Source organism: Falco punctatus (genome assembly GCF_963210335.1).
Source record: "Falco punctatus genome assembly, chromosome: 1".
In the NCBI taxonomy this organism is placed as follows: Eukaryota; Metazoa; Chordata; class Aves; order Falconiformes; family Falconidae; genus Falco; species Falco punctatus.
In genome coordinates this window covers 126,463,405-126,478,339 of record NC_137580.1, presented here as the reverse complement: position 1 = coordinate 126,478,339, position 14,935 = coordinate 126,463,405, and the positions used below count along the sequence as shown (strand labels likewise).

General features: G+C 66.2%; 2 protein-coding genes across 14 annotated transcripts in view; one reads left to right on the top strand and one right to left on the bottom strand.

Moving 5' to 3' along the window:
• Positions 1-2,592, top strand: part of BAIAP2 (BAR/IMD domain containing adaptor protein 2) — a 48,569-nt gene extending 45,977 nt beyond the window's left edge. For all 3 annotated transcript variants that reach the window (XM_080375164.1, XM_080375167.1, XM_080375168.1), the window contains one exon: positions 479-2,592. In XM_080375164.1, the coding sequence (XP_080231290.1) occupies positions 479-548 (70 nt within the window). In that variant the 3' untranslated portion in view covers positions 549-2,592. The remainder of the gene's footprint in view (positions 1-478) is intronic.
• The window catches only part of AATK (apoptosis associated tyrosine kinase), a 27,812-nt gene continuing 14,988 nt past the window's right edge, over positions 2,112-14,935 (bottom strand). For 4 of the 11 annotated variants that reach the window (XM_080374958.1, XM_080374963.1, XM_080374967.1 and 1 more), the window contains 14 exons: positions 14,250-14,383; positions 12,943-13,135; positions 11,972-12,051; positions 11,754-11,872; positions 11,146-11,233; positions 10,840-10,973; positions 10,026-10,110; positions 9,126-9,247; positions 8,778-8,927; positions 5,539-8,674; positions 5,240-5,387; positions 4,907-5,152; positions 4,507-4,721; positions 2,430-3,625 (listed from right to left, as the gene is read on the bottom strand). In XM_080374958.1, coding sequence (XP_080231084.1) covers positions 4,693-4,721; positions 4,907-5,152; positions 5,240-5,387; positions 5,539-8,674; positions 8,778-8,927; positions 9,126-9,247; positions 10,026-10,110; positions 10,840-10,973; positions 11,146-11,233; positions 11,754-11,872; positions 11,972-12,051; positions 12,943-13,135; positions 14,250-14,383 — 4,664 coding nt within the window. In that variant the 3' untranslated portion in view covers positions 2,430-3,625; positions 4,507-4,692. The other 7 variants (XM_080374962.1, XM_080374965.1, XM_080374964.1 and 4 more) reach the window with 5 other exon arrangements.

The following is a 14,935-nucleotide window of genomic DNA, read 5'->3' as shown; positions in this document are numbered from 1 at the left end:
CTTAAGCCCAGCCAGGGGGGGCTGGAGCAGCTTCTCGAGCCCTGAGCCCCCTTGGCAGCCCCAGTTTTGGGCCTGCTGCAGAGCGATGGAGGAGAACATCCCATATGCGGCACCCTTGCCAGCTCATCTCTTACATCCACCATGGGTTTAACTGGGAGAGAGGCAGAAAAGCGGGGCCAGCTTGGCCCAAGGCTCCGCAGGGCAGAGCATCTCCAGCTTAATCCCTTCCCAAATGCTGCTGGACCGAGGGGGGTCAGGGCTGGTGGCCCTGGGCTGGCTGATGGCCCCACTGGGGCTTGGGCTGACCCCCGAGGGACACCCCGCACAGCTGCTGCAGCGAACCGAGCCGCCTGGGCTCTGCAGCAAAAGCTTTTTGGGGTCTCAGCAGGTTGACGCTCACTGCGCCGGTGCCCCGTCCTCACAGGCCCCTACTGCCACCATCCCTCCTGCTAAACTCCGTCTTCCTCTTTCTCTGCAGAAACCCCTTTGCCAACGTCCAGCTGAAGCCAACAGTGACGAACGACCGCTCGGCTCCGCTCATCAGCTGATCCGGGAGCGCTGGCGCCCGCCGTGCCGCGTGGCACTTGCTGCCACCTCCTCACCACTGCATGTCCGGCTTTCCAGGACTTCATTTTTAGGCGGCGTTTATTTAATCCTGCTGCTTTGAAAGCCAAAGGCTAAACCTAGTGCCCTAGTTCTTGCTTCTCTAGACCCAGCTTGTTCGTCTCGGTGGCAGAGGGTTCCACCGCTGCCACGTAGCCTGTCCTTTGCCTGCGCAGAACTGGCGCCATGGCAGCGTGTCCCCCAGCCGGGGTTGCTTCTAGGCTTGGCAGCAGCTCACCACAGCTGGGAAAACGGCCTCAGTCCCAGGGTGAGCTGTGCTTCGGGCTCGCGTGGGGTGGAGTGGCAATGGCAGCGGGGAGACGGTCCCCCTGCTCCCTCTGCCCGGTCAGGAGGGACCCCTGGGATGGGCGGGGTAGCTGGGATCCCCCATGCAAGCCAAGGGGGTGGTGGGAGCTGTAGGCAGCTCCCAGGCTCCTGCAAGACCCCGGCTGCCCACCCCGTGCTCTACTTGCCCACCCCGGGCTGGGAAGCAGTGGGATGCTGGCGGCGGGATGCCAGCACCGCAGCCCCCGCCAGGATGGGGCCAGCACTGGTCCCAGAGGCCCTGCACCACCAGGTCTCTGTATATGGTAGGGTGTTACGGTACTGCTGTAAAATATAAGCTAGGAAAAAAAATACTTGTGGAGGTGAGGGCTCCGTTTAAGTGTGCCTTGGGGTGCCTGGGGCTGTGGGGTTCCCGGCAGAAGGGGCACCCTGCTCCCCTCGGACAGGCTCTCCCATCCAGACCTTTGCTTGGCTCTTTGCTCTTCCTCTAATTACTAGGGCTGCATGAGAAAGAGATAGATGTAGATAAATATATATATATATATATATATATACTTGCTAAGCTTATTGCTGGGGTGCGTGCCCACGAGCAAGCTGGCTCCTGGGCTGTTCCCGCAGCTCCCAGCTGCTGCTCGCCCCGAGCCGAGCCCGCGCGCCGGGGGTCGCACCCTTGCCAGAGCCAGGGAGAAGGGGGGTTTCCAGGCAGGAACCGTGTCTCCTGCGGGTGGGCGGTGGTGTGCCAGGCAGCACAGGAGCACGGGGCGGGGGGCAATGCCCTCAGAGGTTTTTGCCTTTTCCGTTATATTTGTCATTTTGCACTTTTTAATGGCTAGTGCACTGCGGGCCGGTGCTTTGCGGAGCCCAGAGAGCCCAGGCGCGGGGGTCGCTGCCTGTGGGATTCCATGCAGCCGGGGCTCTTCCCCAGTCAGACGCGGTGGCTCATCGCTGCCGTGTCCCCTCCGATGGCTTTTTGGCAGCTCCGCTGCAGGACAGCAGCTTCTCCAGCGGCCGCCGGGGCTCTGGCTGCACACGAGGGCTGGGTTCGCTGGTTGACGCGCAGCTTCTTCCTCTCCCGGGGCTGGAGCAGATAAGGGGAAGGGGGGAAGCAGATGGGGCAGGGGGCAAGGGGAAGGGCTCTGCTGGGGAGCAGGGCAGCAGGTGGGAGAGAGCTGGGGGATCACAGTCCAGGGTGGGGCAGGGGGCAGGCCGGGGGTCCCCTTGGTCACTGGACCAGCGTTGTCCTCTTCCAGCCCCCCCGGGACCCCCCGGGCAAAACCCCCTGGGCTCCAGCCAGCCCCCGGGGCTTCGCTGCACCTCCTGGCTTGGTGGCACCTGCAAGATGTAACCTGAAATAATTTTTTTGTGAGAAAAAGTAATTTATGAGCAATAAAATCCCCCCCTACCCCCTTCCCACCCCCAGTGTTTTCCTTGGCCAGAGGCATCCGCCTGGCCCTGGAGCATCGCTGGTCTCCATCCCAAGCAGCCCCGGGCTGATGCGCAGCATCCCTGCGTGCCAGGCAATGATCTGCGCAGGAAACGGCTGAAGATATTTTAAAAACTTTATTATTGGCCCGATGATATTTGACACACATGCTGGGAGCTGTATGGAAATCAGCACTGATAAAAAATACAGCAGTTATGACCCGTATTGATAAAATAGACAATGTAATAATAGCCTTTCTATTAAAAAAAATATCCAAGACACAGCTCTGTCCTCATGCTGCCATCCAGAGGCAGGGACCTGCGGCACCATAGACCAAACCTGGGCTGCTGGGGTCTGGGCGGGGGGCAGGACAAGCACCCCACCGCCCTGGGTGCAAGGTGGGCGCCTGGAGAGGGGGGTCGAGCAAACTCTCCCCCCACCCCACAATGCAGAGCAAGCCCCCCGCAATGCAGCCAGGGGGGCGGGGAGGGGCGGGCACAGGGCGGGGGGGAGCTGTGGGAAGGGCACCCCCCTGGGTGCATCCCACTCCTGCCCAGCAGCACCCCAGCACCAGCAATGGGTGCTGCACCCCATGTCACCGGCCAGCGTGGGGCTGGGGGGGTGGGGGGAGCAGGTGGTTACAAGCCAGGTTAGAGCTTAAATAAATCACTTAAATAAAACAGTAATTGTCATCAGTGGCTTGCCAACTGGCGGGGGGGAGGGGGTGGGGGTGGGGGGGTGAGGATGGTATGGGTCAGGCACAGCTGCCCTGGATTTTGGGGCTGAAACTGGGGTCCCACCTGGACCCTGGCTGTCCCCTGGGAGTGGGGTGGGGGTGGGAGGCACAGCCCCCTGGGCCCCTACAGCAGCATTCTGCCCACCAAGAGGGCCCCAGCTGGGGACCCTGCTCCAGGCTGGGCTGCCCATGAAGGTGGGCAAAGGGTGGGCAAGCGCGGTGCTGCCAGCACCCAGCACCAGGCTGGGCCCCGAGCAGCGCTGTGGTGCCGGAGATGTGCTGAGCCAGGGACAGGCTCGTCCCACGGCACTGGGCCCTGGTGTGGAGCAGAAACCCCCCGGCCCCAGCACCTGCCCCATGCCACGTAGGTGCACGTGTGTGTCCGTGCACGAGCACATGTGCCCTCACCCCATGTGCATGGGGGGTGGTGGGAGCCAGGGGGGCTGCAGGGGATGGGGCGGAGGGTGGGGGTGGGGGGGCATTTCTCACCTCAGGGTTTGGTCTATAGACCCCAAAGGAACCAGCCCTGATTTCAAGGTTTCGCTCAGCTCCGCTTTACTTCCATTTCCTTCTGGAAGCTGGAATTGCACAATTATCCTAAGCCTCAAATGAATAATAAAAAAAAAAAACAACAAACCCAAAACAAAACAAACAAACAAAAAAATGGAACAAAGAACTGCAAGAGCCCACCACCTCCCCACCCCACCCCCCCCCACCCACCCCCCCCCGCCTCGTTATGTCTCTTTGGCAGCACTAACTTAAAATCGCATCACTGTGGGTTCAGTCAACAGCAAGTTTTGTTTTTAGGGTGGGTTTGGATTTTTTTTATCCTTTTTCTTTAAATACAAAAATAGGTGGGTCCCGGGGGTCCACCCCATGTGGGTGGCAGCTGGGACCACCCCCCCACCAGCCCTCCTCGTGCTGCTCCCCACTGCAGCAGGGCAAGGGTCCCGCCAGCCCTCAGGGTCCCTCACCGGGCCAAGACTGCTCCCCAAAATGCAAGGGAAGGGGGAGCTCCCCAGCGCCCCCCCAAGCCACGCTGCCCACCCTGGGCACAGGGGGCACGAGAGTCAGCAGCAGCCCCGGCACAGGAGCGGGTGCACTCGAGGCAACATCAAGCAGTGGCAGCAGCCGGCAGCCCCTTGCTGTCAAACGCCGTGGGGCGGCCAAGCCACCACGAGGTGCAAGACCAAGTGCACGGCACAGAGGAGGGGCGGCACGGGGGTGTGGGGACAAACACTGCCTCGGGGAGCACACGTGGGCAAGAAGCCAAGGGGGAAGACTTCACTGGGGGGGACACTCGGCAAATGTTAGCAAGGTCAGGGCACTACCCTTTAAATGCTATAATTTTTATATATATATATATATATATATGTATATATATATATATGTGTGTCTATTTATACACACGCACACACACACACACGCGCGCACACACACACGCACAGCTGTCACCCACCGCCTGGCCCTGGGCCCTGCCGGCCCCGCTCCCACTCGCAGCAGCAAACGAGCTCCTTCCGATAAAATCTGCCTAAAAAAAATCCAGAGCGCGGTCTGGGAGCCCACAGCCAGACCCCGCGCCCGGTCCCGCCATCCTGCACTGGTGCCAGTGCCGGGGCACTGCCTGGCCGGCATCCCGGCTGGCTCACTCCCGGTCGCCGTCTTCGCTGCTGCCTGCAATGAGCGGAGAAGCAGCATGAGTGGGTCCCAGCGCTCCCGTGGGACACCCATCCCCATGGAGCATCCCACATGCTGCTGGCTCCCACCACGGCTGGCACTGAGGGACAGCAGCTTTCCGGAGTGCTGAGGGTGGCAGGGGGTCCCAGCCGCCCACCCAGCAGCACGCCAGGGGGACTCACCTCCTATGGAGTCCATGTCAGAGTCAGAGACGTGGGTGATGGAGAACCGGGACACCGGGGCAGGCGAGACCGTGAACCGGGAGAACTGGATGGGCAGCACCTGTTTCTGCGCCGGCACCAGTGCGGGCAGGGTGGGCAGCTCAGGTACAGCCGCGTCGGGCTCTGTCGATGTCCCCGTCAGTGAGGCCATCAGGGACGGCTTCACCGGCATGAGCGGAAAGTCGTCATCCCACTCGAAGCCACCACCTGCGACACAGAGCGAGGGAGCTAAGCCCACTGCGAGGGTTGCCACAGCCCGGCCTGCCACCCCCCCATAACCCCCCAGCCCCTCACTCTCTTCCGAGGCATTGCCGTCTGAGGAGTCATCCGAGGTGCTCAGCCTGTCTGCTGGGCTGGGGGGGCTGCTGCCGGCGGGGGGCTGCCCCAAAGGCGGGGGGGGCTCCGGGAAGCTCTGCTCAGCCAGCTCCCGCGTGGGGCTTTCCTGCACAAGGGGAGATGGGCAGAAAGGGACCCTCACTGGTGGCACACCTGGGGGTGGCTCCCACCACCGGTCCCTGTGCACAAGGATGGCATCCGACAAGGCAGCGGGGCTGTGCCCAGCGCCCAGGTCTGCCCACCCCACGGTCACCCACCTGGTCGAAGAGGTAGATGGTAACATCATCGTAGAAGGAGACGGCCTTCTTCTTGCGCTCCAGGTCCTCGCAGAAGGACTCGGAGAGCAGGCTGGGCATCTTGAGAAGGCTGCGCAGGTTCCTGCTGCTCTGGCTTTCGGCCACCACGATGGGCACGGCCGCCGGCTCCTCCTCGCTCTCCTCGCTTTGCTCCTGGATGTTGTAGCAGCGCAGCTCCTCGTCTGACTCGTCACTATCCTCCGTGTCCTCCTCCTCCTCCTCCGGCTCCTCACAGCACTCGGGGGCAGCCGGCCGTGGCTCCCGGGCAGACAGGAGTGGGGAGAGGCCGGGGGGAAAGTCACCCCCCCGTAGCAGTGTGCTGGGACCCCCTGGTGCATCGCCCACCCCAGTCCCCTCCAGGGGCAGCCCCGGCGCGGAGGGCACAGTCTGTTCACCCCGAGCCACGGCTCCCCCAAGTCCAGGGGGGCCCTCGGGCATGTGGGTCCCTCGGATGGACACCAGCTCCCCAGGGCTCGCCAGCACCGGGGTCAAGAAGAAAGCCTTGGGTGGCACAGAGCCCGGGGGACAGACGTCCCCACTGGGGCGCGCAGAGCTGCCCGGCACCAGCCCCGTGCCAGCGGGTCGCTGCTCGGTGCCAGGCACCTGCCCCGCGGGGGTGGCCGGGGTGCTCCCCGCCTCTGCACCCTGCCAGTCCCCCACCAAAACCCCCGCTGCCGGCACATCCACTGCCACCTCGAGGCCAGGCGCTGCTGGGGGGCTGCTGGGTGCTCCCGGGGGGTGCAGTGGGTCCTCTCCCAGCATGGGGCCTCGCCCTAGGTCCTGCGCAGGGGACCGGGAAACCTCCTCTGCCTCTGGGGTCTGGGACCCATCACTGTCCTCCTCGTCCTTGGGGCCGCGCTCGGCCTCAGTGTCGTAGTCGGAGAAGTAGGCAGAGTCGCGGTAGGGGTTCTTCTCAACGAGGCTGTGCAGCTCAGCCCCCAAGGAGGTGGAGAGCTGCGTTTCGGGGGCCAAGCCCTCGCCCCCCGGTAGCCCCGGGGGTGGCTTCCCCAGCTGGCTGAAGGCCTCTGGCTCTCGGGACTCATGGGGCTCTTTGAGGACAAACTCAGGGGACTCGTTGTTCTCAGTGTCATAGCCACTGTCAAGGGCCTTGGGCTGGCCGGCGGGCGCAAAGGCGGTGGGGCTGCAGACCTCGCAGGAGCTGGCTGTGGAGGGGATGTCCAGCGACTCCAGGGAGTCTGGCGTCCCCACCTGCTTCTGCAGGGACTTCAACACTGGGGCCGCCTCCACCCGCTCCCCGGAGAAGTCAGTGAAGACGCCAGAGGTCAGCTCAGCTGTGTCCTCATCGCTCCCCTCGTCGGCGCCGGGGAAGCTAGAGCTGGAGAACGTCTTGTCTGGTGTCGGGTCCGCGTTGCTGGCAGCGCATGTGCCACTGTCAGTGGCAGCCTCCCCGGGCGCCGGCGTGGGTGCCTCGGCGGTCTCCGGTGCAGGCTGGGTGCTGTCTGTGCCAGGCTCTGTGGGGGATCCGGCGTTCGTCACGGTGGTGCCAGCCACGGGGGTGGCCTCCCCCAGCCCCACTGCAGCCACGGCGTGGGGCAGGGGGCTGCACGCAGGGCTGCTCCCCTCCACGCTCTCATCCGGGTGGGCATCGTGCTGGGCCCCTGCCGGAGCTGGCAGGGCCGTGCCGGGGCCCCACGGCGTGCCGGGGCTGGCAGCCAGCGCTGCTGCCTGCGAGCGGCCCGAGGCTGATGAGTCACGGCTGTGCCAGGCCTGACGCCGCGGGGAGGGCGAGCGGCACGGAGAGGAGGAGCCGCCGGCGGTGCCGGGGGGCTGACCCTGCCGCGGGCGGCGGAAGTCGCGGCCCGGCGGGGACCCCCCGAGCTGGGGCTGGCCGCGTGGCACGGTGCCCAGCGGCTTGGCCATCAGCCCCCGGAAGGTGATCATACGGCGGTAGCACCAGCTGTCGCCAGCCGGGGGCTCGCGGGACGCGGGGCTGCCACTGCCAATGTTGTTGTTGGAGGAGCTGTTGGAGGCCCAGGGCTGCCGCTGGACCAGGGGGCTCGCACCCTGCGGGCGGGGGGCACCGGGGGGGCTGTCCTCGCCCAGCTCCAGCGCCACGCTGTCCGGCCGGGCCCCGCTCTGCCCCAGCAGCCGCCCGCCCGGCAGGGGTGCCCGCGGCTCCCTGTACTCCCGGGGGCTGTAGGTGCAGTTCACGGACGGGGAGACGCCCAGGGGGTCGGTGAAGATGCTGGGCTGGAAGGCGGGGATGGCCCAGTTCTGGCTCCCCGGCTGGGTGGGCTCCTGCTCCAGCAGGTACCCCTCGGCCCCGTGGCTGGGGGACGGCTCGTAGCCCTGCGGCTCCTGCCCCGGACAGGGGTAGGGGTAGTACTCGGCGCACTCCCAGGAGCCCTCGGCCGCCGGCGCGTGGCCCAGCAGCGGCTCCATGCTGAGGGAGACGGTGGGGCTGCTGTCGGAGTCGTACGTGCTGCCGCTCTGGGCACCCTGGGCTCTCCAGCAGGACGGGGGGCGCAGGGACCCCCGCTCACCCGCAGGGCTGTAGGCGCACATGGCATAGTCCAGCTCGGCGCCGCCCTCCCCAGGCCCCTCGATGCGGATGTAGTACTCGCTGCCCAGCGAGGGGCTGTGGGCACCCAGGATGGGCACCACACCGGGGGCCGGCAGGCTGGGGCAGCCCGGCGGCTTGCACTCGTAGCAGGAGGGCGAGACCCCCAGGCTCAGGCGCCCCGCCGTCGTGGCCGGGTAGTAGAGGTCGTGGTACCGGGCGGCGCTGCTGGGGCTCAGGGACCCCAGAGGTGCCTGGAAGTGCTCGGTCTTGGTGTGCTCCCACTTGTACTCGAAGTTGAGGCCGTGACTGGTCTCCATGACAGTCAGGATGTCATCCCCATCTGAGGGGAAGCCATCGGCCGAGAACTGCTCCAGCAGCGGGAAGGAGGAGAGCTCGGGGCCGTGGTGGCTGGCGCTGGCACTGCCGTTGGGTTTCATGGAGTTCCAGCGCTTCTCAAACTCCTCCTCCACTTCCGTCGCCCCTTTGGCACAGAGGTAGGAGAGCAGGAGGTGCACCTCCTCTGCCGTCGGGCGCTGCTCCGGCTGCAGCCAGCAGAACTGCATCACCTCGTACCTGGCGTGGCGAGGGGTGAGGGTCAGCCCCAGCCCCCTGCCCACCTGGGGACTGGGAGAGGGGAGGGGGCAGGATGTGGCCGCAGCCCGGCCCAGGTCCTCACCAGCGCTCCGACAGTGAGAGCTTCAGCTGGGGCTTGGGCAGCTTGAGCTGCTGCTCCTTGATGGCATAGGCAAGCACTTGCCGATCGGAGTAGTGGTCGTAGGGCTGGCTGCCCAGCTCAAACAGCTCCCAGATGGTGACACCCAGCGACCTGCGGGCAGGGCAGGGGATGCTGGGGGGGGGATGGGGACACCCCACCTCGATACCAGCCAGCAGCCCCAAAAACAATCCACCCTGATGCATCCCACTGCGGCTGCACTCCTGGCAGACACCTCCCCCTGCACCCTCCGGCTACCAGCCCACGCCGTGCCTGGCAACAGCCCCCGGTACCCCCCCAGACCCCACTCACCAGACGTTGCTGGACTTGGTCTGGTCCACGATGAGCAGGTTGCCGTGCACTTCATCGATGAGCTCGGGTGCGATCCAGCGCAGCGGCACCCACAGCTGGTCGGCCGTCACAAAGTAGTCGTCCTGCCAAGTATGCAGGGTCAGTACGAGAAGAGAACGTCAAACCTACACGTAAGGGACTGGCCACACCACAGCAAGAGCCGCCCCCTGCCCCTCCGCCCCCTGCCCTCCCCGGCCACCCATCACTGCACCCCAGCTCCCCGATCCCCCCTGGCATGTGCTCCACTCGCTCCGCTCCTCCTGGCACCCACCTCTCCTTTCTGCCTCCCAGCGCATCCTTCCTTCCCCTCTGCCAGCTGCCCCTGGCTGCCCACCCTGAGCCCCCCCAGCCCCAGCCCTGCAATCCCAGCCCTGCCGGGAGTTGCGAGCAGCCAGGAACAAGCGGGATGGTCAGACAGGGACAGACAGACAGCCCCCCCACGCTGATGTGCTGGCAGCTGCCTGCAGGGCCCTGGCCCTGGCAGAGGGGCATGTCCTGGCCAGCCCAGGCAGTGGCAGGGAGCCCCAGCAGCATTGCACTCCGCTGGGCAGGGGGACAGGGCATTCGGGGGGAGCGAACCCAGCTTTGTGCTCAGCGGGAGCTGCCAGCCCTGGGGTACAGCCTGGTCCTGGGGCACAGAGTCCCTGGCAGGGTGGTCTGTAGGGCAGCAGCCCCCACCCCCACTGCCCCGGCAAAGCCCAGGGGCCAGGGGGCTGCCCCGGCGCAGCTGCGGAGGGGGACTGTGTGTGCGGCAGGGGTTGCGGGGCTCAGTGCAGCGCGTCTCTCTGTGCATGTGTATGTGTGGGTGCCATGGGGTCCCAGCGAAGCCCCCAGCCCCCTCCTCTCCCAAACCAGCCTTACTTTGTACTTGCAGTGTGAGAGCCCGTAGTCTCCAATCTTGACGGTCAGGTCAGCGGTGAGCAGGCAATTCCGCAGGGCCAAGTCACTGCCAAGCAAACCCAGTGCTGTTACCACCACCAGGAGGGGTCGGGGTGGGGGACACCCACCACCTGGAGGCTGAGGGTCTGTGCTTGGGACCCCCCGGGCAGCACCATGACCGGCAGGCTGGCAGCGGGAGCGGGACAGCTGTACAGTGGCAGGGCCAGTGGTCTCACTGCCAAACACTGGGCGTGCCGATACCCAGCCACCAAATGCACAGCAGGAATGCCTGCGCGGCTCCGGCTGCGCCTCCGTCCATCCACCCATCTGTCACGCGCTGAGCCAAGCAGAAAGCGGCTGTCCCCGGGCAACGTGAGCCCTGGCACGGGGCTGGGCTCCCGGGCGGCTGCTCCAGCCCTGGAGGGGTCACGCAGATGGGGCACACGTGAGACCCTGGAACAGCAGGGTCCACTGAGGTTGGGATGCCTGTAGGAAAGTCCCTCTCTGGCACAGCTGGGCACCCCACATCCCCCCAGCCACAGCACTGGGCAATCTCGTGGGGACCCACCTGCAGAGCCTGGCTCAGGTGGGGAAGGTCCGGCGTCCCCCGGTGGCAGCACGCCCCCTCCTCAACAAAATCACTGATGCTGGAGTCTCTGTCTGCAACTCACTCAGCACCAGGATATTGTTGGGCAGGAGGAGCAGCGGTGGTGCGGGAACACTGGCATCCTGCAGACCCCATAAGTCCAGACACTCCGATTCCTGCCCAGCCCCCCGGGGTGCCAGGCCAGCCTACCTGTGGATGTAGTTGTTCCTGTGCAGGTGCAGCACGCCGCAGGCCACCTCGCACGCCATCCTCTGCAGGGTCAGCAGGTCCGGGGTCATGGCCTCAGCCCCCTGGCAGCTCCGCAGGTACCCCTTCAGGTCACCCTGCAGGGCAGTGCCACCATCACCCTCTGCAGCGCTGGGCTCGCCAGGGGCTCAGCTGTCCCCAGAAGGGCAGAGCACCCATGCCCCCCATCCTGCCCTGCCTGCAGCCCTACAAGCCCCTCCGCAGTACTGTGGGGAGCAGGACAGCACACAGGGCACGCACGGCACTCACCAGAGGGCAGAACTCCATCACCAGCAGGTACGGGGTGACCTCGGCGCACTGGGCCAGGCACTGCAGCAGGTTGGTGTGCTGGAGGGCCCTGTGCGGGGCAGAGCAACGGGGCACATCGGCACCACGCTGGCTGGGGCGGGGGGACGGCGGCAGCCCCCAGGGAACCATCTCCCTGCCTCCTCTGCTGCTGCGCCGGGGGCCAGCACGGGGGCTGCCGGGAGCGGGTACCAGCACGTCCCAGCGCCCCGGGACACACCACAAAGGGACATTTGTTCAGCTTTGCTGGGGCAGGGAGCAGCTCAGTGCCCCCCCCCCCCCCCCCGGCCCTGTTCTGCCCATGACCTCACTGCAGCCCGCTGCCCCCATGCCGTGGCCAGCGGCTCCCAGCACAGCCCCTGGCCCACCATGACAAGCCCAAGGCAGACAGCAATGGGGCTGAGATGGAGCCGTGCTCCCCAGAGAGCGTGGCCAGGCACCTCCACAGACCAGCCCCGGCTCTGCTTGGCAGCCAGACGTGGCACAGGGGGAACCAGGCACCATCCAACAGCATCCCCACTCCTGGCTGTGCCCGGTGCAGCAGCAGCACAAGAGAGTGACCCCAGATGTACCTGTACGGCTGCGCTTCCTCCAGGAACTGCATCTGGTCCTGCACGCTGGCGCTCGCCTTCAGCTCCTTCACCACCACCTGAGTGCTGCTGATGCCCGAGTTCACCTCCCCCAGGAACACCTGGGGTGAGGGACAGGCTCGTCCCCTCTGTCCGAACCCCAAACCCCACAGCCAGCATCCCACCGGGTGTCCCTGGGGGACCCTGTCCCTGCCGCTCACCTTGCCGAACCAGCCATGCCCGATCTCCTTCAGGTAGAGCAGGCTCTGCCGCCCCAGGTCCGCCGACTTGAGGAGCTGCACTGTAACAGAGCACATCCAGCTGCCTGCGCGCCCTCCTGCCCGCCCGCCCGCCCGCACGACCCGCCGGTCCCAGCCCAGCCGTGGCGTCCCCACCGTGCCAGCCGGTGCCAGGCCTTGCACTGCCCTGGGGTGCTCCTGAGCAGCCCCCACCGCAGAAATCCCCAGGCAACCCGCAGCCAGGGCATCCTCCTGTTCAGGCATCCTCCTGCCGGCCAGGGGACACGGGCCACTGGTGACCCCAAATGAGCTGGCTCCCTGCCCCTTCTGCTCCCCAGGGACCAGGGAGAGCAAAGCCGAGCCCAGCGTAAGCTCTGGCATTTAGCCCCTTCCTGGCTGCCCCCGGCGCAGGTCCTGCCCCTCAGGCACCCGTGCCAAGGGCGGGCAGCAATGGGGCCATTGTTGGGCTGTGCCATGCCACCTCGCACCGCGCAGCCCTGCCACACTGCTGACATTCTCTGGGCCAGGCAGTGACGCTGAGCCGGAGGGGGATGCGGCCAGGCACCCCCCACATTCCTCTCCCACTCATGGGCTTGTTTACACGGGATCAGGGCTTGTGGGTGTCACAGTTCAGGGTACCCGTGCCCCGTCCCATGCTAGCGGGGGTTGCGCTGTTTGCCTGGGCTGGTGCCATGCACAGGGCTGGGGACAGGCCACCAGTGACCCTGACACAGTGTGACAGCGGCAGCACTCCCCAGGGACTGCCGGTGCCTGTCCCCTGCCCAGGAGCTGCTCCTGCCAGAGCCGGGGCTCTGCTGGAGGAGGGGAGCAGGGGCGACCCACCATCCCCACCCCACAGCCCCTACCCCGCAGCCCGGTGATGCAGGACCCCCCTCCAGCTGCAGCTCACAGGGGTCCTGCACGGACCGATGCCTGCCCCTGCCCCGGCTTACCTGAGCGCCCCGGCTGCTTGGCCATGGGCAGGGAGACCTTGGTGAGGGGCAGGACGTAGACCTCGGGGCCATGCTGGGGGGCAGGCGAGCCCTGGGCCGAGAGCTCCGTCACGTAGTCATCCCCCTCGGCGTTCTCAAACTCCTGGGCCGGGGGGCGCGCGGGGGGGCACACACCGAGCAGAGACAACTGACCCTGCGGGTTCCCCGCTGCCGACAGCCTGCCCCACAGAACCTCGCCGCCCGCCGCCCCATTGGGGTCACCCGTGCACTGCACAGCCCTTGGCATGGGGACCCCCAAGTCACACCCTCCCAGCACGCAGCCCTGCCTGTACCCCAACGGCAGACACACCCCCCACCACCCCCGCCATGGGGATTGCCCTGGGGCAGGCACCCCCTCCCCACTGCCCCATCCCATTACCTGGCTACGCTGCCTGGCCAGCCCCCGGCCCCTGAAAGCTGCCTGGGCGAGCAGGTAGGCGATGGTGAGCATCTCGCCCTGCCCGCGACCAGCCCTGCCTCATGGTGCTGCCAACCCCGCCAGTGGTGCCATGCACTGCAGCCCACCAGACACGGGCAGTGGCCAGCCCCGGCTGTGCGCCCCTATATAACCCGTGCGGGGGCACGAGGGGGCTCATTGTTCCCCTCCGGCATGGTGAGGTGCTCCAGCCGGTGTGGGACAGTTACACAACGGCCCAGCGTGTTCCCCCCCTGCCTGACCCCCTCCCCCCGCGGGCGCCACAAGCCTCCACAAAAATCCCAGCAATTAGGGAAAAACTGTTTCTCGGCACATTCTGTGCCTGTGAGGTCAGGGTGCCTCCCACCCCCGGGGGTGTGCGGGTGGGACTGCCACAGCCCTTAACCATGCCGTGGCCTAGCCCCGCACAGAGCTGGGAGCCCAGATGGGTCAGGATACGGCCTGCAAAGATGCTGAGCCCTGCAGGTCCATGCTCTGCAAAGCCAGGAGCCCAGCTGGGTCAGGACAAGACCCTCACAACGTCCATGCTCTGCCGAGCAGGGAGCTTGGCTGGATCAGGACACGACCTCCAGTGACACCGAGCCCTGCAGCATCCAGGCTCTGTGCTGAGTGGGGATCCTGGCTGGGTCAGGATACGGCTCACAGCAATGCCGAGCCCTGGCAGCACCCTGGCAGGCAGGGGTGCTGAGCTCTCCTTGCGCAGTGCTCTCCTGAGCTGGGCTACATCCTGCACTGGGACTGGGGCTGGCCCCAGGAGCCACTGGGCACCTCTGTCCTTCCTGGGGAGAAGACCCTCCCATCCCAAGACAAGCCCCCCATGGCCCCAGCTCACCTTGAAGCCGATGTCCCCCTTCTTGCAGCACAGGCAGGCCAACATGAGGAAGATGAAGGTGAAGAGCCCCGAGAAGGAGACGGCCACGACGGCCAGTGAGGAGGACCAGGAGAGCTCACTAAGGGGGGTGCCGTCTGCAGGGACAGGAGGGGTGTGGGCTCAGGGCAGGGCTGGGGGGCACCAGGGCAGGGTGAGGCTGTGCGGGGAGGTCCTGCCCGGGAGGGGGGTCACGGGTCATGAGGGCACACTGGGGCTGGTGGGGGCTTTCGTAGGGAGTGCTCAGGAGGTGCAGGGGTCCCAGCACCATTGTGATCCATTCGCTGGCTCAGCTCATGGCCAGGACGGGGGGGGGCCAGGGGGGGCCCCAGAGCCACAGCAGGACCTCAGTGGAAGACTGCATGGAGGGGGTTGGGGGTACGCTCACCACAGATGCAGGGTGGTAATGACACCCCGTGGAGGGGGGCTGCACCAGCTCAGGGGTCCCAGGCACCCCTGCCCAGCCCCAGGGTTTGCCCTCCGGTGGGTACGGCAACAGGACCAGTAGCCCCAGCCCAGGCGGCATCCCAAGGCCCGATGATGCTGCTCCTGCAGGAGCTGGGAGGATGGGAAGCTGGTTCCCCGCGCCCAGGCAGAGCCAGCTCCTAACCTGTCCTGCCCACACAGATCCCCCAGGGGAAGGGTCTGCC